At 39.0% G+C, this 26,194-nt stretch overlaps 1 protein-coding gene across 2 annotated transcripts in view; it reads right to left on the bottom strand.

Moving 5' to 3' along the window:
• SCCPDH (saccharopine dehydrogenase (putative)) overlaps nt 1-19,241 on the bottom strand; it is a 30,251-nt gene extending 11,010 nt beyond the window's left edge. For both annotated transcript variants that reach the window (XM_014562159.2, XM_032466570.1), the window contains exons 1-5: nt 18,899-19,241; nt 16,280-16,392; nt 10,812-10,892; nt 8,543-8,672; nt 6,192-6,241 (exon numbers count right to left, since the gene is read on the bottom strand). In XM_014562159.2, the coding sequence (XP_014417645.2) occupies nt 6,192-6,241; nt 8,543-8,672; nt 10,812-10,892; nt 16,280-16,392; nt 18,899-19,088 (564 nt within the window). In that variant the 5' untranslated portion in view covers nt 19,089-19,241. The remainder of the gene's footprint in view (nt 1-6,191; nt 6,242-8,542; nt 8,673-10,811; nt 10,893-16,279; nt 16,393-18,898) is intronic.
• Nucleotides 19,242-26,194: the final 6,953 nt, after the last annotated feature.

Raw genomic sequence — 26,194 nt, 5'->3', positions numbered from 1 at the left:
TTTCTTCTTTCTTCCTAATTATACTTTTTTTAATAAGACAATTTCACTCAGCTAATTGACCATACACCTTTAAAATTAGCCTCTCTAATCCCTGTCTCAACGCTGATTCTTCAAAATTTCAAGATATGTTCATAAGCACAATTATGTATGCATACACAGTGTACTGTCGGTCTAGTCCTTCCCTGTTGTATTTGGTGCCCCCTGCCCGAAACACCCCTTATTCTAGCCCCAAGTTATACAAATGTATTCCACAGAAGGCTTTTTAAAATATATTTTTTTAATTTTAAGGCTTATTAATATGATTTATATTTTAATTTCTTTCTCCACTTCAATTTCTTTCTGGTACTGTACCCAGCATAGAATCCTTGTTTGATCTCACCCGGACTCTCATTCATCCATTTATTTTTCATCTCTTCGATGACATTCTTAGCTCTTGGTGCCTTCCATTCCTTCTAATACAATTACACCTTCCACAACCCTCACCTCCAACTCTAATTAGAAATGACTGGCAGAGGGGAGTGTATAGCTCAGTGGTAAAGTACGTGCTTAGCGTGCAGGAGGTCCTGTGTTCAATCCCCAGTACCTCCATAAATTTAAAAAAAAAAGCTTTAAAAAAAAAGAAAGAAAGAAACGACTGGCAGAAAGGAGAGCACAGGTAAGGATGTAATCTTGGAAATTACTGTCTTAGTACTGTCCCTTCTTTACCTAACTTCTAGGTGGGCCTTTTAATTCTCTATTACATAAATATTTTAAATTTTATTTATAATTTTGATTGTACACATTGTATTATGTCCTGCTTTATATGCTGTCTACCTTGTTTGAATGAACCAAGTCATTTAGAAAAATTCAAAACCAACTCCATCACAAGATTCTGAAAGACAAGTAACAGTAAAGCAGATGCGAAGATACCATTGACTGCTTTAAGTAGAATAAAAGAAACAATCAAACCATCAGAAGACTCAGGATTTCATATCATAGCTCTGATGACACTGAAAGGTAGAGAGACACCAACCTAATTTCTATTTTGGTACAGATTAATTTATTCTGTTTTGTTAAAACTAAAACAGAGCTAAAAGTCTCAAGAGTTTATGAAACTATCCTAAATCTGTGCCTAGTCAATTTGACCTATTTGCAAACAAAGATTTCCAAAAATCAGAGGAAAACAGTTTTCTGAAAACCTAAGAATATCTTCTTATAAATACAAGCCATCAAAAAGGCAAAAACTACATTCCATTTAAAAAAAACTTCTTACTTTAGTTCACTGAAAAATAAAGAGAAGTATACAAGACATAAATGTACAACTTAATGAAATTATGAAGCAAACATCTATGTAAGCCCAGAAGGCCTTTGTGGTAATCAAGAAAAGTCCTTGCTTTTCTTAAGAGTTTTGCTGCCTAAGTAAGTATTCATTCCTAAACAGTACAGTGAGTTTTGCCTGTTTCAAAATCTTACAGAAATGGAAACATATAATATACTCTTTGAGTTTGGCTTCTTTTGCTCAAAATTGTGCTGTTAGGATTTATCATGTGTTAGAAGTACCCCCTACTCTGCAGCTGACCTTTCCATTTTCTTAGTGGTGTCTTTCGATAAACAGACATTCTCAATTATAAGTTTATACAATTTTAAGTTTTTCTTTACATTTAACGCCTCTGTGTCTTTTTAAAGCAGTCATTTCCTGTACAGCATGGTGACTATAGTTAATACTATCTACCATATTAAAAATTTGCTAAGAGAGAAGATTTTAAATGTTCTCATCACAAGAAAAACAATTTGTAACCAAGTGTGGTGATGGGTGCTAACGAGCAGTGATCGTTTTGTAATATATACAAGTATCAAATCAGTATGTTGTACACCAGAATAGTACACTTGTTATCTGTCAATGATACTTCAATAAAAATAAATTAATAAAATATATTTCTGAAAATAAGAAGCCATTCCCCATTCCTGACCTTGAGGCCATGAAATATGTCTTCTTCTAACAGCTTACTGTTTTGCCTTATGCTTCTAGGTCTATAATCCACCTAAACTTGATTTTTGTACATAATGCAAAGTATGAGTCTAATTTCATTTTTTTCTCCATATAGGTACCCATCATCTGCTGAAAAGCCCCTTTACCATAAATCAAGTACTCATACATACACGAACTACTTTGAGCCCTTTATCCTGTTCCACTGATCTACCGATATGCCCCTGCTAACACACTAACTTATGATGTCTTGATATTTGAGAGCATCTTTCTACCTTATTCTCCTTTAAGAACACCTTGGCTATTCTTGGCCCTCTGTATCTCCATATACATTTTAGAATTAGCTTGTCAAGTTGCACACCAAAACAAAACAAACAAGCAAAAAAAAAATCTGTTTGAGATTTTGATTGGAATTATATGGGATTATAAATTAATCTAAGGAAAACTGACATTTTAACAAAACCAAGTCTTCCAATCAATAGATAATGGTGAATTCTTCCATTTATTTGTCTTCTTTTAAGGTCTTGCTATAACATTTTACAGTTTTCTTCATAGGAATTTTGTATATTTTATATCACTTATTCTTAAGTACTTGATTTTTTTATTTAAGTATAGTGAGTTACAATGTCTCAATTTCTGGTGTACAGCATGTTTCAGTCATACATATACATAGATACACTCATTTTCATATTCTTTTTCATTATAGGTTTCTACAAGATATTGAATATAGTTCCCTGTGCTATACAGAAGTCTGTTTTTTATCTATTTTATATATAATAGTTAATATTTTCAAATCTCAAGTTTATCCCTTCCCATGCCCTTTCCCCCCAGTAACCATAAGATTGTTTACTTAAGTACTTGATTTTTAAATGCTACTGTAAATGGTCTCTTTTTTTAAAAAACCCATTTTCTAACTGTGGCTGGTATACAGAAATGCAACTGTTTTTTCCATTATTGGTGTATCCAGCAACAATAAAGACTAGAGAGGAAATAAATGAAACAGAGAATAGAAAAACAACAGAGAAAGCAAAGCCAAAAGTTGGTTCTTTGAAGAAATCAACCAAATTGAAAAACCTTTAGCAAAACAGAGAGAGAGAGACAGAAAGAGAAAAGAGAGCAAGAGAAAGCGAGCACGTGAGAGAGAACTCAAATTACTAAAATCAAGAATGAAAGAAGGGGCATTACCAACCTTACAGAAATAAAAAGAAGTATAAGGCGATACTACAAACAACTATATGCCAACAAATTAGATAACCTGGATGAAACAGACAAATTCCTAGAAAGACACCGTTATGGATTAAACTGTGTGCCCCCTCAAATTCATATGTTGAAGGCCTAACCCCCAGAACCCCAGAACATAACATTACTTGGAAATAGGGTTGTTGTAGATGTAATTAGTTAAGCTGAGGTCATACTGGAGTAGGTGGGTGCCTAATCCAAAACCACCAGGGTCCTTATAAAAAGTAGAAACTTGCACATGCGCGCACACACACACATACACACACACCATGGGAAGATGAGAGGCTGGAGTGATGCATCTACAGACTAAGGAACATCAAAGACTGCTGGCAAACCACCAGAAGCTAGGAAAGAAACATTGAACAGATTCTCCCTCACAGCCCTCAGAAGAAACCAATCCTGCCAACATCTTGATCTTGAACTTCTAACCTCCAAAACTGTGAGAACAATAAACTTGTTGTTTAAGCAACCCAGTTTGTGGTACTTTATTATGGCAGTCCTGGAAAACTAACGTAGAAACAAACTACCAAAACTGACTTAGGAAGAAACAGAAAATCCCAACAACCTATAAGAAGTGAAGAGATTGAATTCTTGTTACTGTTTCACTGATTGCTAAATTGCATTATAGTTTAAAAAATACTCTAGAAAAGGGGTTGGCAAACTGTAAAAGGTCATACTAAATATCTCGGGCTGTGCAGGCCACATCTGGTCTCTGCTGCACACCCCTTTAAAAATATAAATCATTCCAGGCTTGCAGCCATATAAACGCAGGCCACGGGCTGACCCCCCGTCCATTGTACAGCACGTAGGGAACACCTTCATCACTGTGTTGTGGATGTGGAGGATCTACTAGCCAGCACTGTTCTTGAGTACATGATTTCAATCCACTGAAATTCTCTGAGTCTTGCTTTATGGCCTAACACACAGTCTATGACTCAATTTTTTATGTAAAATTAAAAAGCTTAAGGGGAAAAGTAGGGTAAGGAGTGGCAGGAGAACAATCTAGTGCCAAGGGATGCAAAGAATCAAGGGAATTATTTCTGTCCCATCCTTATGAAATTAAGGCTCTGAATTTGCTTTAAGGGGGATTAGCAGGACCTGCACTGATGTGGATGCTTCAACTCTCTGGTCTTGATGTAAGCCCCAACTTTGAGTCTTTATAATAATAATACTTAATGACATTCGAGTGATTATTAAGTGTCAACCACTGTTCTGAATTATATTCACTAATTTAATCCTTATAGCAACTGTATGAAGTAGACACAATTATCATCTCCTGTTGTAGAGCATCTCCTGCTGCTCTTTCAAAGAGGCCTCTTCTCTAGCTCTATTTTCTCACATCTCCCTGTAGTGGACATCTGTTTTTCGTCAGTCGTGCATTAATTTCCTGTAACCCCTAACCCAACTTCTGCTTATAATATTCTCTTTTCTATTTGGAATTTGCTCTGTGTTGTTCAGAAGGGCTTGGCCCTATGATCCCCACTCCAGAGGCCCATGACCCAGGCCGAGGCAATCTGATTATTCCATTACCCCAGTGCGCACCGATTGGCTCAAGAGTATTTGACTCATCTCCTTATCATTTGATACACAAACTCTGGCAGCTGATCCTGAGAAATTACGAACCTTAAGGACAATACACACCTGGGGCTGCCAGCTCCTTCCCTGCCACTGTGAGAGCCTACACAGAGGAACACAGAAGAAATGAAGAGACAGGAAGAGGAAAGAGAAAAAAAAATAGTTCTGATAATCTCATGTGAACATCTAGATCCAGCTACATTATTAACTTGCAGACGTCTGGTTATATGAATCAATACATTCCTTTGTTTTGTTAGTTTAAACCAAGTGAGTTGAGTTTCTAACACATGCTGCCCAGGGTTCCAAGCATGTCTTTTGATCTTGTTTCAAAGCCTCTGTTCAGGTTGCTGCCTCTGACCTTCCAGATGCTATTCACTTTTCAAGGTTAAGCTTAACAAGGCCTCTGCGAGACATTCCCAGATTACTCAGGCCCACTATTCTGACACTCTAGTGGACATTCTTTGTAACCACAAATTTTAGCATGGTTTATATAGTTCTTTGTGTTCATTAATCTGAACCCACAAGCAAGACAAATAGAACCATTACTTAAATATGCTCCACACCATCCCACAGTTACATCTTTATTAAACTATTTCCTCTCCCTTATCCACAGTTCCTCAGCACTAACCTTTAAAATTCAGTCCATATCCCAACTTCTACAAAAAAATTCTTCATCTGTAGCCTCCTACATAGATATACTCTCCATTCTCAGAATCCTACAGTAGGATATGCTGCTTTAATAACACTTTTAATCTCCTGCTAAGTTAAATTATTACCTCTTTAAGGGCAGGGTTTGCATCTTACTTATGTCTCACATTATCTTGCACTCCTATATATACTTGTACTACTACACAAGATTTGAAATACTGAAGTATTTAAAGAGAGCAAATACTTATGAAGCCTCCATTATAGACACAAATTGGGTTAGACAGTATTGGCAACAAAAGTACTACCATAAAACATGGTCCTTTTCCAGAAATACAACTATCTTACATTCTCTGATAGACCATAAATTCAATAAGGTCACATTTACATCATACATTTCTTGTATGGCCACAACAGCACCTAACTCCAAGTAAGGTACATAATAAAAATGCACTGATTGGCACCAAGGTGATAATTTTCTTGGTTGACAACATTCATCACATAACAATGGTAGATCTTTAGTGTTAGGATGATGGTAATTCATTCTAATATAATGAATTGTGCAGCTGCTGTAAACAAAGTTTATTTTAAATAAAAATAATTCTCAGCAATTTTTACTTTTTAAAATTAAGCATAGTGACTTCCATACACTAAAATTACAACTATATATAAAATTTAATTAATCTGAATCCTTTTTAACAGGCACATATCATTTCCAAATGTTTTTAGTATTAACATAGAAAACACATGACCAACCAAAACTAACCTCAGGTCCTGAATGTATAGTCAGGAAACTTTCCACAGCAGTCAATGTACCTAAAAAAGGAAGAAAATAATAAAAGTAAAATCAAATAAAAATCTACTGACCCAGGACAAATAATAATAAGCTATTCCTATTCATTTAAGGAACATTTTTATTAAGCCTACAGCTGATATAATCAGAAAAATCTGTGCTATAACAGTATTATTAGGTTATTGTAAGCAGACTTAAGAAGGAACTAAAGCCAGGTAAAATGTCAGAACAAGAGTAGTTTAGCATAAACTACCTATTGGTACTGACAAAATCTTTCCTAGTATTTAAGCTGACAATGCTAAAAATCTCTTCCAATAAGACAATTATTTAGCTCACTCATTCTGGAAGGCCATCAGTTCTCAAAACCACATCTATGGAAATTATTCAATTTTCCAATATGGGAGCTTTCAAGAAGACTTACTAGTAGCGACTTACAATGAATGTACAGAAAACCTACCAAAATGGGCCTTTGTGATGACTTACAAAATACTTAAAGTAAGGTGTTTTAATGAAATAAAAATATAATGAGTAAAAAATAAAAACAGAAAACCAAGACCAGAAAAAAGGGGAGAAACCAATTATATTAACCATGGGGACTAATATATACATATAGTGGTTAAGTAATCTTTGAGCTTATCAAGAGCAATAAGACAGAAGGAAAACATAAAGACTAGCTAATTCTCAAAATCTGGTAAAATGAAATACATCAATTTCTTAAAAGACAAATGTTACTAGTTTTAATTCCAAGGGAAAATTAAAGCGTGGGACCTTAGAAAGCTGACACTAAGCAAGGTAACAAATTACAGTGTCATCAACAGTGATGTTACACTAGAAGAATGCTGCTAGTCTGACCACTGACAAAAACCAAGACTAAATCATTAAAATCCAGCTCCCTAGAGATGATTCTGAGGGTTAAGAGAAGGTCGCCTGGATATCTGGCTCTGTGATCTAACTCATCCAACTCTATCCACAGAAAGAACATGCACCACCTAGAGCAGTATGTAATAAAAACGTGAGCCACCCACATCAAAAGTCCGCAGCAGTATTTGTTAAAATGCTGACTGCTAGGTTTCAGTATCTGGAAAAAAAGTTTTAAAACAAATCTTAAAGTAACATTTCTCTCTTAAAAAGAAAAGGGCCTATTCAAAATTAAAACTATTAAATATTTAAGAATAACCTCAATGAAAAAAAAATGTAGGACCCATCATGAAAAAAATCTAAACTTTTTTAGTAATTATAGATTTTTAATAAATGGAAATATACCAGATCCCTGGATTGGAAGACTAAATAAATATTTTAAAGATGTTCAATTCATGCCCTTCTCTTTGCTAGGCATGGTTCCAGTGTTTCATCTTAAGTATGATGTTGGCTACTGCCTTCTGACATTCATTGTGTTAAGAAAGCATTCTATTTCTAAAAATCTAAAATCAGTAAATGGCATGAATTTTCAAATCATTTATTGAAATGGGCATATAGCTTTTCGCCTTTGATTGTCTGATGTGATGATTATGTAACTTCCTAAAAAACCTTAGTCTTGATATATTATTCTTTTAAAATGCCACTGGAATTTATTAAAATTCTATTTAGCACTTTCTCTTTACTACTAATTTCACAAGCAAGACTGATTTGTAGCTTTCTTCTGTGTGTGTGTATGCGTGTGTGTGTGTGCATGCCATGCTATCTTTGCTGGTCTTTTCAATATAAATTGGAACACTTCCCATCTTTTTAAGCTGTAGTATGATTTATACAAAAGTGGACTTGCTTCATGTCATTTTCTAGATGGACACTTTTTATATATGCACAACATTACTAACGTCCACTGTTTTACTTAACAGTAATTTTTTCCACTCTTTTTGTTTTGATTTTTTCCATTCTTAAATTATTGTCTCCATTTTATAAATGAGGTAAAAAAGATATCAAAAACTTTGTTCAATACTTTCTAGCTTTGTTGGTTAAAAAAATGAAAACTTTCTAATTATAGTGACTATATAGATTACACTTTAAGATGTAGTAATTCCTAAGCAAAGCAAGTTTGAATTCATAATGCCTGAATTTTTTTCCAGGAATTTTACAGCTGTAACCAAAACTAAATTGAAACAATGGATAATTCCTTAATTATTACACTTACAGTACTAACCATATCTCAAAAATAGTGTCAGTAACATTTTCTAAGAAGTATAGCTATATTAAAAACAAAGCATGTGTTTTAACACTACCCGCTTATAGTTACGTTTCTTTTCCCAAGCAGAATTTAGTTCATCACAGTTACAAACATGAAGTCTTTTTATTTTAAATTCCATTATTGCTTATTGATCAATAATTACCATTCATTTTATTTTTGGTATATATTACTCCCAGATCTGCTGGAATGGAGTCAAAGCCACTGCTTCCAATGATATAAACCCCCTTTTCTGCAGCTTTCTCATGATACTTCCAATACATTAGTTCCAGAAACTAAACATTCAAGAAAAAAGATCTGAATCAGAGCTATACAGAAACATCAGACCAATATTAAATCATTTAAGAATAAAGCAATTAAACTTTGACAATGCTAACCAAAATGGCTCTGCAGCAAAATATTAACTGTCAAAATATTTGGCACTTATTCAGCAAACATACCTACCACGTGCTAGGTGGTGCAGGAGCTGTGCTGACGGAACTTAATGACACTATTCATTTTTTGAATGTCTTTTAAATGCAAAAGTCATACCTATTATGAAAAATTAATATAGACAAACACAAAGCAAGCAAAATAGTTACCTCAAATCACATGACCCAGATGAACACCATTACAGACATGTATCTATGCAGGTGGAAACAGAAGATGGAGTGGTAGGAAAGGAGGGGATGTGAGAGGAAGAATGTCCGAGCAAATCCTTTGCCTGTATTTTTAGAAATTATTTTTTATAACAGTTTTAGATTTACAGAAAAATCGATTAGTGGAGAGTTCCTAGGTACCCCACACTCAATTAACCCTATCATTACATCTTTTACATTAATACTTGTTATAATTAATGAACCAATTAATTGGTTCAGGTTTCCTTAGGTTCTGCCTAAAGACCTTTTTCTGTTCCAGGATCCCATGCAGGATGCTATATTACATTTAGTTGTCATGTCTCCTTGGGCTCCTCTTGGCTGTGATGGTTTTTCAGACTTCCCTGATTTTTTTATGACCCTGACAGCACTAGTCAGGTATTTTGTAGAATGCCCCTCTGTTGGTATTTACCTCATGATTTTCTCATGACTACACCAGGGTTATAGGTTTTGAGGAGGAAGACCACAGGGATAAAGTGGCATTTCATGAAGTCATATCAGGAGTACATACTATCTCACAGACACTGAAAACAAATTTATGGTTACCAAAGGGGGATAGGGATTAATTAGGAGTCTGGGATTAACAGATACATACCACTACATATAAAATAGATACACAACAAGGATTTACTGTATAGCACAGGGAACTGAATTTGATATCTTGTAATACCCTATAATGCAAAACAATCTGAAGAAATAAATATACATAACTGAATCACTTTGCTGCACACCTGAAACTAACACAGTATTGTAACTCAACCATATGTCAGTTAAAAAACAGAAGAGAAAAAAAAAAAAACAGAAGAGGACATACTATAAACACGATTTATCTCTATTCACACTGACCCTGAATACCTGGCTGAGCTAGTGTGTGCCTGGTTTCTCCACTGTTAAATGATTCTTTTTTCCCCTCCTTTTGGGATTGTACTCACTGAAAGGAAGTGCCTGCGTGCAGCCCACACATAAGGAGTGCAGAGTTACACTACCCTCCTTGAAGGCACAAGAGCTACATGAATTATTTGGAATTTCTCTGCACAGGAGACTTGCCTCTTTTCATCCCTTTGCCCATTTTTTAATTGGATTAAATTTGTATTTTAGACTTGTATATATTCTGGATCTTTATTAGGTTTTGATATCACTTTCACAGCACTTTATAACTTACAAGCTTATCATCATTGTCTTTGCTTTAGAAGATTTTAAATAAGATAGCAATCAGTTTTTGTTTCATTCATGTTTCCTACCTCTTCTTGAATCAGTCTTGGTAACTTACACTCTCCTAGCACTTTCCAACATACATTACCAACTGAAAAGCTCTAAGTACGTACTATATTGGCACATTGATGACGGCAGTCGGCAGAGACTGTAGGGACATACAAGGTTACAGTTATAAAGGAGGTAGTGTAGCTTAATGCTCATTAACACTCCACTTCCTGTAGCCAGGCAAACCTCAATTCAAGTTCTAGTTTTTCTCCTTACTAGTTGCATGACTCTGAGCAAATCTGATTTTAATTAATTCTGTTTACAGCATGCAATAGCTATATAAATCAGCACATCCCACACACAAAGGACTTGATATAAATAAGGTTGTAGGGAAGAAAAATTCAAGAAAATTGAAGCTAAGACCTTACCGTCATGCTCTCCTTCAAGCTTTCAATGAAATACCATCTCTAAACTCTAGGGAGGAGTCATCACCTTCCAAAATATGTCTGCAAAATTGCACTATCTTTCACATTAACAGAAAGTTGTATCGTTAATTCTGCTCTTTTTCATTATACATACCTGAGGTTCCCCACAGATGTCAATACAGCTAGTTCCATTTTCAACACATGCTTTTACTACAGGTTCTCCATAAAATCGGTACTGGGTGAATAAAGAAAACCAACAGTTTACTTTGACACAACAAGCTTAAAGGAAGGAATACTATTGAGTTTTGGAAGTACAGTCTTGCTTTTTAAGAAATCAAATATTAATAAAGTAGCCTAAGAGAAAATGAGAAAATAATGTTCCTGCAATATACCATGAAGACATGATGGAATTACAGTGGAATGTCTGCTTACCTCTAACTGAAGACAAAATGGGAAATTTTACAGAAGAAGTGATTTATTTGAGCTGAATCCTGAAGAAAAATAAGGATTTGCCAAGAAAAAGAAAAATCCAAATAAAGAAAAAAGTATATGCAAAAGTGTAAAAAAAGGTCAGGATATCTGAAGCACAGAGTAGTTGAGAGGGGAGTGGTAAGAGATAAGTCTGGAAAGAAACACTTGGGTCAGATCAGGAACGACCCTGAGTGTCGTGCTATCAAGAACTTTACCTCTGCTGCATTACTGAGCTCTCCTGGAGGATTGTCAACAGGACAGTGGTGTAAGATTTATAGCACAGACATACCGCTGTCTGTGGTATTGGAAAGTGAAACTCAAGGCAGATAAGAAATGATGAAGGACACAACTAAGGAAGGGGAAGGACATACTAAGGATAAGATATACTTAAAAGACAGAAATGACTGGACCTCCTGATTAGCTGGATAGAGACCACAATTAGTGGTACTATTAGCCAAAATAAAAACAGGACAAAAAGAAGGTTTGGAGGGGATAACTTTAATATTGAACACAGTAGATATTCTGAGACTGTATGATTTTGAACCTCTCAAGTTATTTGTTGCTCAAACTCAAGGAATTAAAATTTAAAAATTATATAATAGCCAATACATCAGGGTGAGTCCCATTTCAAAACAGCATGACAAATTTTTCCTTCTGTGAGGGCAGGATAAGGAGAAGCACAGACTCTTCTGCTTCTCTCATTCCCCGCAGAAAAAGATGGAGAAAGGAGATCACTTGTTTCTTCTAGCCTTCAAGAAACAAGTAAAGGGACACTTAAAAGGTAATGCAAGGACTGACCTTTTCAAGGAGGTCACATAGGTTTCTCTATACCTAGCTCCAAAGCCTCACCTCCACAGCCTTAAGAATAGCAAATAACATTAGACTTAAAGGACTGCGAAAGTGTACATAAATTCTAGTTCCTCCTCTGCCATTAACCAACTATGTAAAATGACTGAAGCACTTAACTTCTGAGGCAACAAAGTATAATGGAAAAAACAAGGGCTTCCAAGGTAGCAAGACTCAAGTTCACACCCTAAATCCATCATCTACTAAACTATATGAATTCATTTACATATCACTTACATGGACTACTATACTAATATACATTTAAACATACATAAAATGGAAATAAAGTTGAGATTAAAATAAATACAAGTCAAAGCTCTGTTTTCTTTCTGTACCCAACAGATCACCTTGGGTAATCTTTACACATAACCATTTGAAACTCATTTAGAGATTTCCTTGGTCTTTCTCTTGGTTGTTTTATCTCCAAATATCTCAAGCTGGCCAGTAGTCCACCTGTGTTAAAATCACCTGAGCCACTCATTAAACATGCCAGTTACTCAGCCCCACCCCAAATTCCTCCAATAACAGGTTTTCTGGGGTAGACACCAGCAACCTGCAGGCTTAATGAGCCTCACAGGTGATTCTTATGTATATTAGAGGAGGAGAATCACCCCCACCCACACATTCTCCCTGGAAAATCTCACCTACTATCCTTACTTCAACTACATTATGCTGATGACTTCCAACTTCTATCTCCAGAGCTGCACACTGATGAGCATTCCTTATCTGTAGCTTCTGTTATAAAATGCAGGACCCACAAGAGCAAAGGACATGGGGCAAAACTAATTTCACTTTGGCTTCATTCTCTCCACTATTTTCTCTTCACCCAGACTTCCTCAGTTACCTTAAAAAAAAATTCCACTATATTGTAAGTATTTCCTGTCTTATTTCAAAAATATCTAGCAGACACCTCAGTTTCAGCATGTCCAAAATCAGATTCATCATCTTTCTCTCAAAATCACTTTTCTCCTCCAGTTCCCAACACAGGAAACAATAAAGAATAATGATTAAAAGCAATCATTCAGTCATTTCTGTATATTTTGACATAATGCTTGTTTATGTATGCCTAACTAGCTTTATAGATATCATTTGATTCTCACTAAATAAACTGTGACAAAACAGAGAAATGGATTAAAAAAAAACCTGCAAAGAAACAAATTATGACCCCCAAGTTGGCAAAGTTAACACATCTACCCTTGGGAGTATAATTCATATTATAAAGTGAAAACAGCCATCCAAGTGGAGCTTAGGGATGAACAAGTTTTCAGGGCAGAAAGCTAGAGATGCCCATGAATCATCAAAGTGGAAACATCCAGAAGAAGGTAGCTAGATCCTCCAGCCTGGAGTTTAAGGAGTAGGTTCTCACTGGAAATAACTTAATGTAGACATCACCAACCTACAGATGGTATTTAAAGCCTTTCAAATCTGACCACAATCCACCCTAAGAAATTCATTTCACATAGCAGCTCCATGCACCAATATATCTAACTGAAACAAAGGGTTCATGAACCAGTCATTTACCTATATTATGTATAATTCACCCCATTTTCTCTTTCAGTCTATGATTTTTTTCTTTTTAATGCCTACTCTCAACTCACTAAATTGATTTCACACTGTTTAAAAAATACTGTCCCAGGGAAGTGGGGTATAGCTCAGTGGTAGAGCACATACTTAGCATGCATGAAGTCCTGGGTTCAATCCCCAGTACCTTCGTTCAGGAGAAAACAAATAAGTGAATTTTTTTTAATTAAAAAAAAATACTGGCCCAGTTACAGTTTCTGTTTGGGATGATGAGAAAGTTCTGGAAATAAAGTGGTGATAGTAACACAACACTATGAATGTACTTAATGTCACTGAAATGTATACTCAAAAATGGTCAAAAAGGTAAATTTTATTTTGTGTATATTTTACCACAATAATAATAATAATAATATAAAAAAGTGGTCCAGGAAGTATAAATAGAGAAGAGTTTCTAATGCTTAAGCTCTAAAGTCTCTGGCATTTGGAGGAGGATAAAAAAGATCCAAAAGAGGAGACTGAGACAAAGCTGGTGGATAAAAAAATAGCTAGAAGAGGGCAAGAATTCAGGAGCCACTTGAGGAAAGGAAGAAGTGACGGACTGGGACAAATGCTGGGGGATGTGATTAAGATGAGGGCTGAGAACTGATGCTTGGATTTGATAGGATGGGGAGCTTGGCAGAGTAGTTCCATTTAAGGAGGAAGGATAAAAGCCACACAGGGCTAGTTTAAGATAAAGAAGGAGGTGATAAAGTAGAGACAGTAAGTAAAGAGAACTCTTTCAAGGAGTTTTGCTAAATGGGGGTAGTTAGAGGAGTATGTAGAATTAAGGGAAGTTTTTCTTAAGATGGGAGATATAACCCCATATTTGTATGTTGAGAGAAATAATTCAATCGAGAGGGAAAACGTGATGATAACAAGAGGATGTATAACTGTAAACCTAAAGTCTCTGAATACCGTGCCCAACATAAGCAGGGGCGGCTTCTTGTAATGAGAGGTGAGTGGAGTCAGGGTACAATGCAAGTGGGCAAGTAGGAAGACCTGGTGATACGAAGACAAATTCTCTTCTGAAAGCTTCTATTTTCATAGTATGAAAAGAAAAAGAAAATCACCAGGTAAGAGTGAGGAAAAAGGAAGGGGATGCAGAAAGTGTGAGGAGAAAAAAAAGTTATAAGACCGCTGCTTCCAAGAGTAGGAGAGAGAATAGCCCAGAAGTACTGAGGTCACAGGTGAGGTTTGTAGCCACATTCTTAAAGTGGGACCAGTCAGCAGGGGGATGCATTTTTCTGCAGCCACACTGAATTACACATATTCAGGTAAAGAGTAAGCAGGGAGTTGGAATAACCAAGGCTGGGGTTTTTCCAGGGTACTGGGAAGGCAAGGACAAGGGAGTTAGCTGAGAATGTACATAAGACAGTGATTCAAGCACCAAACCACAGAACCACATTCTAAGCTAGTCAAGAATGAGATAAATCTAAATAAACAACAATTTAAATACATTTTTTACTTGATAACAATCAAAAAGACCTTTCTGCTTACATTTTTAAAATTATCAAGTTTTCTAGATGCTTAATTTTGAAATGTTTTGCCAATTGTGATGGCCTCCTCAGATAAGTAAGTGTCACCAACATTCACCCTGTTACACAACCAAAAGTGTCTCAATCTAGTCCAGCAGAAGTTAGTGACTCTCCTCTCAAAACATCTGAACTCAGCCACTTCTCAGTACCTCTAATACTCCTACCCTGTGCTTGGCTTGCTTGGACCATTTCACTCTTGGTCCTCTACCATCTATTTTTCCTCTCAGAAGCCAAAGAATTTCAAAAGTGTAGATCAAATCACGCCCTTGCTTTCAACCATTCAATGACTGTCTTATTTAGAAGAAAATTCAAACCCTGATCTTGACCTTTCAGACCTGATGACCTAGCTCCTGGGTACATCTCTGATCTAACTTCCCACCTCTCTGCCCAGTTCACACCCAACCACACTGGCCTCTGGCACATTTCTCAGTCTTGCCAAGCACGTGCTCACCTCAGGACCTTTGTATCTGCTCTTTCCTGAAAGACCCTTTTCCTCAAATACTTACTTGGTTTACTCCCTATCTTCATTCTGGTCTATACGCAAATCTCAATTCCTCACAGAGACCTTCCCTGACCATCCATCCAATAGAAATTGATGTACCAATCTCTTCACCTCCTTTCCCTGTTTTTTTGTTTTTTTTTTTTCCTTCAAAGCACTGGTCACTACCTACTGTTTCAACCTTATTTCTCTGTCTTCCCCACCGACTGTAAGCTCTGTGAGGGATTTTCTGTATTACTCACATTATGCCCCTAGACTGGTACAGTGTACATATAATAAACATTCAATAAATATTTTTTGAATAAATGAACAAGCCCTTTTTTAATCTCTATATTTGTACATGTTTTAACATATATATTGGTACAGTAATGCAGAATATAATTTTAAAATAAATTAAAAGTACATTGGGGTACATGCTCAAAATTTTTTATTTCAGGGGCATACAGTTTAAAAAAAAGTTTGGCAATTATAGCTGTAACCACTAAATAAACCAGCACATATTCCTTCAGTCTGGTGTCATTCTCTCTCTCAGGAGACCTTGGTCATATCCATTTGCTTGTCACAAGAAGTGAGAATTCCCCATATGGGGTTAAGGCCCTGAATCAACTCTTCTGCCCCCTGCCCTTATGTTTCTCTGGAATATAAAATACCAGATTCTGCTAGAAATGAATAGACTGTTTGTTCTGATACAAAGAAGGGCTGATTACTTACTGGTCCTACACAACTGAGGACAACTGTTGCCTGTTTAGCCATTTCATCAAGTGAGGCTGGATTAGTGATATCACAAATTATGATTCCAACTTCAGATGACAGTGTTGGTCTTCCTAAAATGAGAAATAAATTGTTTTAAGCAAATCCTGATATAGTATTAGATTTCCCAGATCTTCTTTTCATAGTAACCAGTGATGGCAAATTTACTAAATATATTGAAAGTTAATTCTCCCTCTCAAACAAAAGATCAAAGTGTTTTTAACTATGTAATAAAAAAGGAAAGACTATGAAGAAAATGGAATTAATACTAAGATTCACTAAAAAATAATAACCTTTAAAAGAAAATCTAACATAAGGAATGTGTAAATGACAACCCTACATAAAATGGCGATTTTACAGTTGTTCAGATACTGAGCAGATGATTGTCCTGACTTCCTCTCCACCAAGAATTACATTATAAATAATAAGTAGTTTCTCATCTCCTATTAAACAACTACCTATGATAAAATTATGGGGTGGAGGGAAGTTGTTAACAGCAACATAATGAAACAAAAGACTGAGATGAAAAACAGTCTAGGGAAGAACACTCAGTTCATAATAAGAAAATAAGTGGAATAAACTGAATCAACAGAGTAATGCAAGTTTTATGGATCAAGGTGTATTCTCTGCAGTAATTTGATCTAGGCATTACAAATGGTAGGTAAGTAGGCTATACCTGTACAGTCTTATTTAACAGGAAAAATAAATGAAAGCATATATTTTAATAGTTAAAGTATTTCATTTGAAAAAAGTAAAGAAAGACCAAAAAGCTCTTTGGTCAAGATTCTGTGCTTGGTACTGGCAGCAGGAAGAGCTGTAGGAGAGCGCAGCCTACAAGGTATCCTCTGTACATGACTACCTACAAAACAGGTTCCAAATTCCCACCGTAAGCAGGGCTCTGTGTGGAATTATAAGGCAGTGGGATAAATTAAACAGCAGAATGTATGCCCAGAACTCTAACAGGTGCTATTTGTCTGTATGAAGGAAGAGCAGTGTGGAAAATTAACAGCCAATTTAAAGGCTACCGATTCCTAAATCAGATGTCTCCTCCCTCCCCCACGACCATGAGGGTAGGGTCCCACATCTGTATCCCCAACACTCAGAATAGGACCTGGCGTAGAAAAGATGTCTCACTAAAAATACGTTGAATGAATGCTGAAAAAGTAACACCCAAGCCAGAAATACAAAACAATTTTTTTTTGGATGAAGAGTGGTGAAAGGGTGCAGGATGTTGTGGACTCCCCCCACCCCCCCAACCCCTGCCTCTTGTTTATAGAAAAGCTGAAGTCTCCAGGCTTCCCTAAGTCATAGAACAGCAAGTTGATTGGGACAAGCATGCAGGCACTGGGGGATGGCAACTACTCTGACCACCTATCTCAACGATTAACTGAGATTATTCCATTTCCCTTTAAAACTTTCATGGCTGAACAGAATCTTTGGAGATGGTTTTAGGGGGGATGCTGGGTTAAAAGCAACTTTCCTTTTTGTTACCAAGGCTGTTGCCCCCAGGATCATACTCTGCTCCTCCCTCAAACAGAAACCAATTACTCTCATCTAAGTCTCAGGAGGCAGCTGTAAGAAATTAGAACTCCTTAGAACCAACACCCAAGATGGTGGAGGATGTGACTTCCAGCAGACTTCGAGCCTTATTATACACTCATTGTAATGTATTAGCATGCTAAATGACACACTCACCAGCACCATGACAGCTGACAGTTCTCATGACAACAACCAGAAAAGCCCTTACAAGGACTGAAACACTCGAACCAGGACTGACTGGCTCCATCACACCCAGAAGGGGGACTTGATAGCAGAATTCTCCCCTAAGAGTCCACATGGCCTGACTGGGCTGGAGCTGTTTCTACCAGCCATCTTGGCTGACGGCTCCCTGCTCAGCATCCCTTCCCCGCTCCAATGCTTTCCACCCTTTTCCTCTTTTGAGAAATAAAAGCAGTTTTTGCTCTGTCCCACTGCCTCAGCTGTGAATTCTTTCCAGCTGGCAGGCAGGGATCCATACTTTGGTGGGCCTCCTAATTTAAGGGGATCTCACTATCGGCTAGCAGTGGGACTGCTGGGGAATTCTCACAAGCAAAAAATAAATTAAAAATAAAAGCCACAGGAACGTTATCAGTAAAACACTTAAGCTTTCTCTCCCACCTCCAAAACACAAGGCAAAGACAAAGTATAAACAATCTCCAAGAAACCAGGGCTCTACTTTCTACCCATCAAGTATCAAGAGACCTCCGGTCCCACCAGTTACTAGAATGGGACGGAGCTGGGAAACGAAATACTAAAGTTCTTCACTATTTCCCCAGCGGGGCTCCCCAACTAAAGGAGAAATTCAAGGTGTGAGTTTTTTTTTCATTTAAGGGGCAGAACAAAGCTCTGTCACTATTTGAAGCATCGCTCTCCACCTCCTGGCCTCGAGCAGGGCTCGGGGAGCTTGAGGGACGCCGTGGGACGAGAAACGCTCGTTTCAGGAAACCTGAACCCCTCAGCCCAGAGAAGGGGGGCTCCGCAGTGAGGGCGGCGGGGCCGAGCTTGGGTCCCCAGAGCCCCGTCCCAGCCCGTCCCCTTTACCCAGCTTCATGGCAGCCCTCTCCAGCACTCGCTGCAGCTTCTCCCGTGAGCGGCCCGCCACGGCCCACGGCAGGTGGGAGTTCCGCTCCGGGGACACCTGCTCCCGGGCCACCTCCTCGGTCACGAACTGGCCGGTAAAGCCAGAAGCGCCGAACACCACCAGGTGGAAAGGCCTCTGCTGGGTCGCCATGACGAGCTCACAGCGATACGAGACCGGGACGGGCTGAGTCCACGGCGCCTGCGCCTCAGGCAGCGACCCCAGTACCGGGTGCAGCAACCGCCTCCGCCGTGGCCGCCACGGTCTCCGCCGCCTGCGCGCCGCTCTCCCGAAGCCCCGCGCGCGTCGCCGCGCCAGAGCCCCGCCCCCAGCCCCGCCCACGCCGACTCGCGCTCGCGCTGCCGTGGCGCCTCTTTTCCGGGGGGCTCAGGCCACACTAGCGTGGGCGGCCCTGGTTCCGGGGGCTGGTCCGCGTCCGGGGCTATCGGGAGCAGATGGCGGCCCATCCTCCGCCCGGCCCTCGCTCAAGCACAGTTCTGACGGCGCCAGGCGTCGCGTCTTCTCGCTCGCCTGAAGGCTGAAGGGGGCGGCGGCTGTAGCTAGTTATTGTGGTTGCAGGAGGGCGTTGCGCAAAGTAAGAGTTCGTAAAAACCTGGTGGCCGGAGAGCACTACCTATGCCGAGAACGGAGAACCACCCCCACCACAACCCCCCCCCTTTTTTTTTTTACTTTCTAAGCACTTTTTCCAAGGAGTGTCTGCAGAGCCGGGTGGAGGTGGTGGGTGGATGTGAGGTCCGGGGTTTCCACGGATCGCCTCCACCATCCCAGGGCCCAAGTCTGCAGCGCCCTGTGTCCAGGCCCCTGCCTCCAACGAAACCACTTCATGCGCTGTGACACAGTTAATGGTGAAGCTCCGCGGGGAAGTATCTCAGAGAGCTCTCCTGACATTTGAGCTGTGATGTAAGGTGAATGGTGGCTCAGGACGTCTTCAAAATGCAGAAGAAATCAAAAGTTACTTGAGCGGTTATTATTCATATATTCACAAACGTTTCAACATAAGTAATTGAGATAGTACATACATAAATGAGAGAGAAGAGACAAATCTCCCAGTACAGACGTGTTTCAAATGACCTGTGTACTTAATTCCTCCTCCAGGAAAGGAGCTTAACTCCCTCCCCTTTGAATAAAGGCTTTGTTCAGTGCCATGTTTCCAAAGAGGAGACGGTGGAAAGAAGAGGAATAACTCTTTTTGAAATAGTCCTCCATCTGAAGGATTTCCAAGGAATCCCTCCTTTCTGGGGACCAGTATGGAGGTTCGTTCAGTTCAGCCCCAAGGGTAGAACCAAGAAGAAGGGAAGATGCCTCTTCGTACAAGAGAAGAAAGGTTGACTTGTGGACAAGGTGCTGGCCACCATCTTCAAGAAGTCAGAGACGCAGCCATCTGAGGCTCAGGGGTGAAGGGTAGAAAGGTCAGGGGGCTTGAGAAAACAGAAGAATGCCTGTGACATTAGCTGTGAATGTTTGCTAGGTAACAAGATTTTTCTCCTTGACCAAACTCTAGCAAGGCTCTTCTGAGCCCGCCTCACAACTAGGCCTCAACCTCAGCCTATAAAGACTTGAACAAACACTGACACAGTGTATAATTGCTCAAGGATGCATCCCTAGGAATATACTAAAATTCCTGAAAGAGCCTGCCTGAGAAAACTCAAGGTGGCCAAGATACTTTACTGTTCATTCCAGCCAACACCTGAAGATAGGATCCCTGTCTCCCAGCCTCTCTGGGAGGGTAGGAGCCTAACTTCAGGAAACACCAATTAGCAAGCCCAGATTGGCTGCACATGGACCAAACCATTACCACTTTTTATAATTCTTCACTTTCCTGACTCTACTGAGTCACCTTCCTCCCTATTCCTTCATTCTCCCTTTAAAATGTCCAGGCACTTCTGTTGAGTTCTGTTCACACTGGCCTCTTTTTCCCTAGTCCAATAATATATTACTGGTTAGAAGCTGTCCTTACACTTTAGTATCTGGCTTTATCTTTGATGTCATAAATCAGAAAGAGAGAAATAAAGGAACATTGAGGTAGTTCTGGGTCCATTTGAAGCTGAAAGAGGAAAACCAACTTGTGAGCTGCAGGTGGGGCTGCAGCTCTCTGGGGCCCAGTGGGCACAAAGCAGACATGGGCATGAGCCACCTGAGGAAGTGGTGTGGCAGTTTCAGCTATATGTGCAGGGGAGAAGGGGGGTGTCACTTAGAAGTTGTTTTGATTGCCAGACTCACTTGCTGATCCCTAGTGGATAATGCCATGCCTCCAAACACAAGCAGAAAGCAACGAAAGGGGGAGGGTACAGCTCAGTGGTAGAGCTTGTGCTTAGCATGTCCAAGGTCCTAGATTCAATCCCTAGGACCACCATTAAAAAATAATTTTTAAAAAACTTAATTACCTCCCTTCCCCCACCAAAAAAGAATGGATCCTCTAGGAAGATGGGAGAGCTAATAATGGCCACCCTCCTGAGATCAGTCATCATAAATGTAAAGCAGGACTCATCAGCTGGGGTGTTTACTCAGCCACATTCAGCTGCACAGGTTAGGTATTGAGAAAGCAGAGAGTCGTATTCAAACAGGATCATGGCTTAAGGCGAGCAATATGCTGAAGCAAAAGAAGATGACTCAAGTTGTGATCACAAGCATGTGCTTATCTTCTGCTTAACAGAAATGGGGTTTGTGTTTTACTTTTTGCCACTCCCTTCCTATTGCCTCTTAATTGCCTGTTGCCCTAAACGGTAGGTACAGAGAAATTTTACTCTGGTTTAGTTGGGAACCCTGGCAAAACATCACAGTTTGCTTAAATACAGTATAACACTTAAATGGGCATATGTTGATATCATGCATTTGGATAAAGAGATGTATATACAAATAAAATAATTAAGGTGGCTGGAGCTCCAGCTCTTTAGGAAAGAAGAGAGAGATGAAAATGGCATCCTTTGGGGAAGTAAATTTAGTTTATTGAGCTTCTGTTATTCCCTTTAGTCTGTATCCGGGTTTCTCAACCTGGCACTATTGACATTTAGGGTCAGAGAATTCTTTGTTGTAGAGACCTGTCCTGTGCATGGTAAGATGCTTAGTAGCGTCCCTGGCCTCTACCCACTAGATGCAAATAGCATTCCCCAGGTTGTTGCAACCAAAAATATCTCCATATAGAACAGGGAAATATATGCAAGATCTTATGGTAGCTCACAGAGAAAAAAATGTGACAATGAATATATATATGTTCATGTATAACTGAAAAATTGTGCTCTACACTGGAATTTGACACAACATTGTAAAATGATTGTAAATCAATAAAAAAAAAGTTAAAAACAAAATCTCCAGAATGTCCTAAGGGGGGGATGGGGGCAAAATCACCACAGCTGAGAACACTTTGGCCACCCAACCCTTGCCAATGCTTAGCAAGACAAAGAGTGAAGGGGAACTGGTAAACCCACACATTTACCCTCTGTCCAGGCTCTGGTTTGGGCCCAGCTGGGAAAAGCAAGTCAGATTCATTGGAAGTTTATCAGGCAGGTATATTCACTGGACCAGAATATATTCTTGGCCATGTGACACTTCAGGTAAACACTTAAATATTTTTCAGGATGGAAAAAGATAGTATGGGAAATTTAGGTCTCCTAGTTATTTGTTTGTATGATGGTTAATTTTACGTGTCAACCTGAATAGGCAATGATATCTAGTTTTGATCAAAAACAAATGTAGATGTTCTTGTGAAAGTATTTTTTAGATGAGATTAACATTTAAATCAGACTTTGAGTAAAGGTGATTACCCTTCACAGTGCGGGTGGGCATCATTGAATCATTTAAAGACCTTAGTAGAAAAGACTGGAGTCCCCTGAGATAAAAGGAATTCGGCTTCCAGACTGCCTTTGGACTCAGCACTGCAACATCAGCTCTTCCCTGGGTCTCCTGCCTGCAGGCCCAGCCTGCAGATTTTAGACTTGGCAGTTACCACTACTGAGTGGGCCTGGAACCCTGACTCATGTGGTTGGTTTCGCTCAAATGGAACATGTTCAAATCAAACCGATTAGATTTCCTAAGAAGCACCCTCTGGATACCTATTAGTATCCTCATGATGCCTGAGCCATAGGATCAGTCAGGAGAGTTGTGTTACAATATGGAGGCATATAAAGTTCAAACTGTCTGCATGAATGGGCCAAGTAATTTTTTCTTTTACAGAAGACATCAGAAAGACCTAGGGAAAGATTAACAAAGAGTTTTGCAAGGATAGATGTGTGAGCCAACTGGCAGGCTAAGCTGGAATTGTCCTCAGTAACAACCATTGTAAAAAAAAAAAAATCAGGATTGGTAGGTAGGGTGTAGTTCAAGCAGTAGAGTGCATGTTTAGCATGCATGGGGTCCTGGGTTCAATCCCCTGTACCTCCTCTAAAATTAAATAAGCCTAATTACCTCCCCCACCACACACACACACCAAAAAGAAACAGAAAAAACCCAAATAAAATAAAATGCCGGATTAAAAAAATTTTTTAATCAGGATTAAAAATCTCAGAACAATTTGCTTGCACAAGGGCCTAATGACTTAGTACACATTGCGCGGATAACAACTTGTCAGGTTGGGCACTTATGGTTGCACTTAAGTGGTTCTCAACCTTTAGCATGTATCAGAAAAACCTGGAGATTTTGCTAAAACACGGACTGCTGGGCCCCTTTCCTCAAGTTTCTGATTGGATAGCTTTGGGGCAGGCTCTGAGAATCTGCATTTCTAACAATGTCCCAGGTAATACTGATGCTGCTGGCCGGACCACACTTTGAGAACCACGGTTAGAAAAGATTGCTTCAAGAGGAAAATCAGAGCAAGGATGAGAGACTTGCATCTGGTGGGTATCTTCAGCACTCGCCAGAACCCCGCATCTGAAAGTGCTGCACTGTCTCAACACAGTGATCATTTATTGAGCATCTGCTAGGTACAAGCCCAAGCTAGGCGCTGGGCGTATTAAACAGCGACACAAGCCCTGCCTCCACCGCCCCCACCCCGTTACCTCCACTTACCTTATTGACCAAGGAATCTAGATTGTTACAAGATCTCTATTTGGGTGTACACCATAATCTGGCCCCAATATTACAATGCCATCTCTGTCCTACCCCTTCCTCCCTCACACTTTATGGTTTAATAATACTAAAATGCTTACAGTTCCCCGAGCTCACAGTGGTATTTTGTGCCTTCATGATTATGCCTATTTTCTTCCTTCTGAGAAAAATGCACTTTTTTTCTCTTCCTGCCTGAGTAAATCTGACCTCAAAACTTAACTCAGGCTTCCTGGAACCACCAGGTTGGAAAGCCCAGGTGCCCTTTATACATCTTTGTGGAACTCCCTCCACACGGAACCTTAGGACCACAGGAAAGAGGAACTTTTCTAACGATATGAACAGAGTAACACCCCTGGCCTCCTTTCCCACCTCTCTCCCAGCAGAGAAGGGAAGCTCACCTGATTGGTGAGTCAGGAGAAGGAATAGGGTGTCTCCCCTCTTTTCAGACTGTTGTGTGCAGAGTTTTGTTCTGCCCTGCTCTGTCATGTCCCACTGTGTCAGTGCCTGGATGGCAATGTCTGTCCAGTTTAGGGGTGAAGGATTAAGAAGCCCACATATCCAGAATGTGCTATGGTACAACTGTTATGGAAAATAGTATGGTGATTCCTCAAAAGATTCAAAATAGACTTACTATATGATCCAGCAATCCCATTCCTGGCTATATATCCAGAGGGATGTGGTGATTTTGCCTATATCGCTGTTTTCAGGAAGACCCTCCTTCTGAGGCTGCCTTTATTTAACTTGACTAGGACCTCACCTCACCCAGTGTAAAAAGCCATTTCCCTGGAGCATTTTTGGAAAAAACTTCTACATCATTGTTGACCTTTGCAGCTGCCTGAAGTTGGTGAATGGTGTTTGGGGAAACAGTAATCTCACAAAAAAGCTTAAAATGAAAACCTGGACAATGAGATGTCACTGGGGGCTTTGAAAAGCTTTGACCTGATCCTGGGAATCTAGAAGGCCATGCACAAGCATGGGGCTGGGTGCTTGTCCAGGAGAGATCTGAGAAGGCCCTAAGCTCTCACCTCAGTTGATGTGAAGGCTCTGTGTGAGTAAAAAGTGAAGGATAAATTGGTGTGATGTCTTCTATTTAAGATACTCTAGCAAAGAAAAACTGCAACACCATTGGTGAAACAGACTGGTAAAAACAACGATAGTTTTTTAAGTTGGGTGATAGATACATGTGAATTCATTATATCATTCTCTTCATTTTATATGCGTTGAAAATGTAAAGAGTAAAAATAAAAATTTATCCATAAATATTTTGGTGCGTATCTCTTACAGGAAAGTTACAAGAGGAATACAAAGAATTTCTATGTATCCTTTCATCCAGATTCACCAAATATTAAAATTTTGCCTTATCTTCTTCTTTATCATTTTCTCTTTCTCAATAGATGTGCATATTTTTCTTCAGAACCCTTTGAGAGTAAATTGCACATATGTCCCTTTAACTCTTTAAGTATTTCTATGTGTCTATTTCCCAAGAATAGGAACATTCTCTTACATAACCACAGTATAAAGATCAAAATTAGGAAATTAATACTGATGCAATATGACTAATGAATCAATAAACGGTTTTCAAATTTTGTTTCTTGTCTCAATAGTGCCTTTATAACTAAACAAAAAATCCAGTGTCACAAGTTCATTCTGTTGTCATCTCTTGGTTCTTCTCTGACTTGGAACACTTCCTCAGTCTTGCTTTGTCTTTCATAACCTTAATATTTATGATGAGTACAGGCAAGTTATTTTCTAGAATGTCCATCAGTTAGAGTTTGTCTGATGTTTCCTCATGAACAGCATTTGCATTTTGTCAGAAATATCCCAGAAGTGATGTTTTCTTCTCTCTGCTTTTTTGAGGCACATGATTTCAGTCTGTTCCATTTCTAGTTATGTTAACTTTGATGATCTGGTTAATTAATGTCTGCCAAGTTTCTCGACTGTAAGGTTGCCATTTGTCCTTGGTGAATAAATGTTTTGAGACTATGTAAATAGAGTGTTACTCTTCAAATTTTCGCCCACTAGTTTCAGTATCCTTTGATGATTCTTGCCTGAATCCATTACTATAATGATGGTTGTCAAATATTTATTTCCTAATCCCATCATTCCATCTACATTTATGAATTGGGTTTCTACCACAACACATACACACACATGTACACACATGTTGTACATGTTATCAATATCTTGGACTCTTGGAT

This window comes from Camelus ferus, chromosome 23, assembly GCF_009834535.1.
Source record: "Camelus ferus isolate YT-003-E chromosome 23, BCGSAC_Cfer_1.0, whole genome shotgun sequence".
Classification (NCBI taxonomy): domain Eukaryota; kingdom Metazoa; phylum Chordata; class Mammalia; order Artiodactyla; family Camelidae; genus Camelus; species Camelus ferus.
Note: the sequence above shows the minus strand (reverse complement) of the source record. Positions and strands in the feature narration are given on the sequence as shown.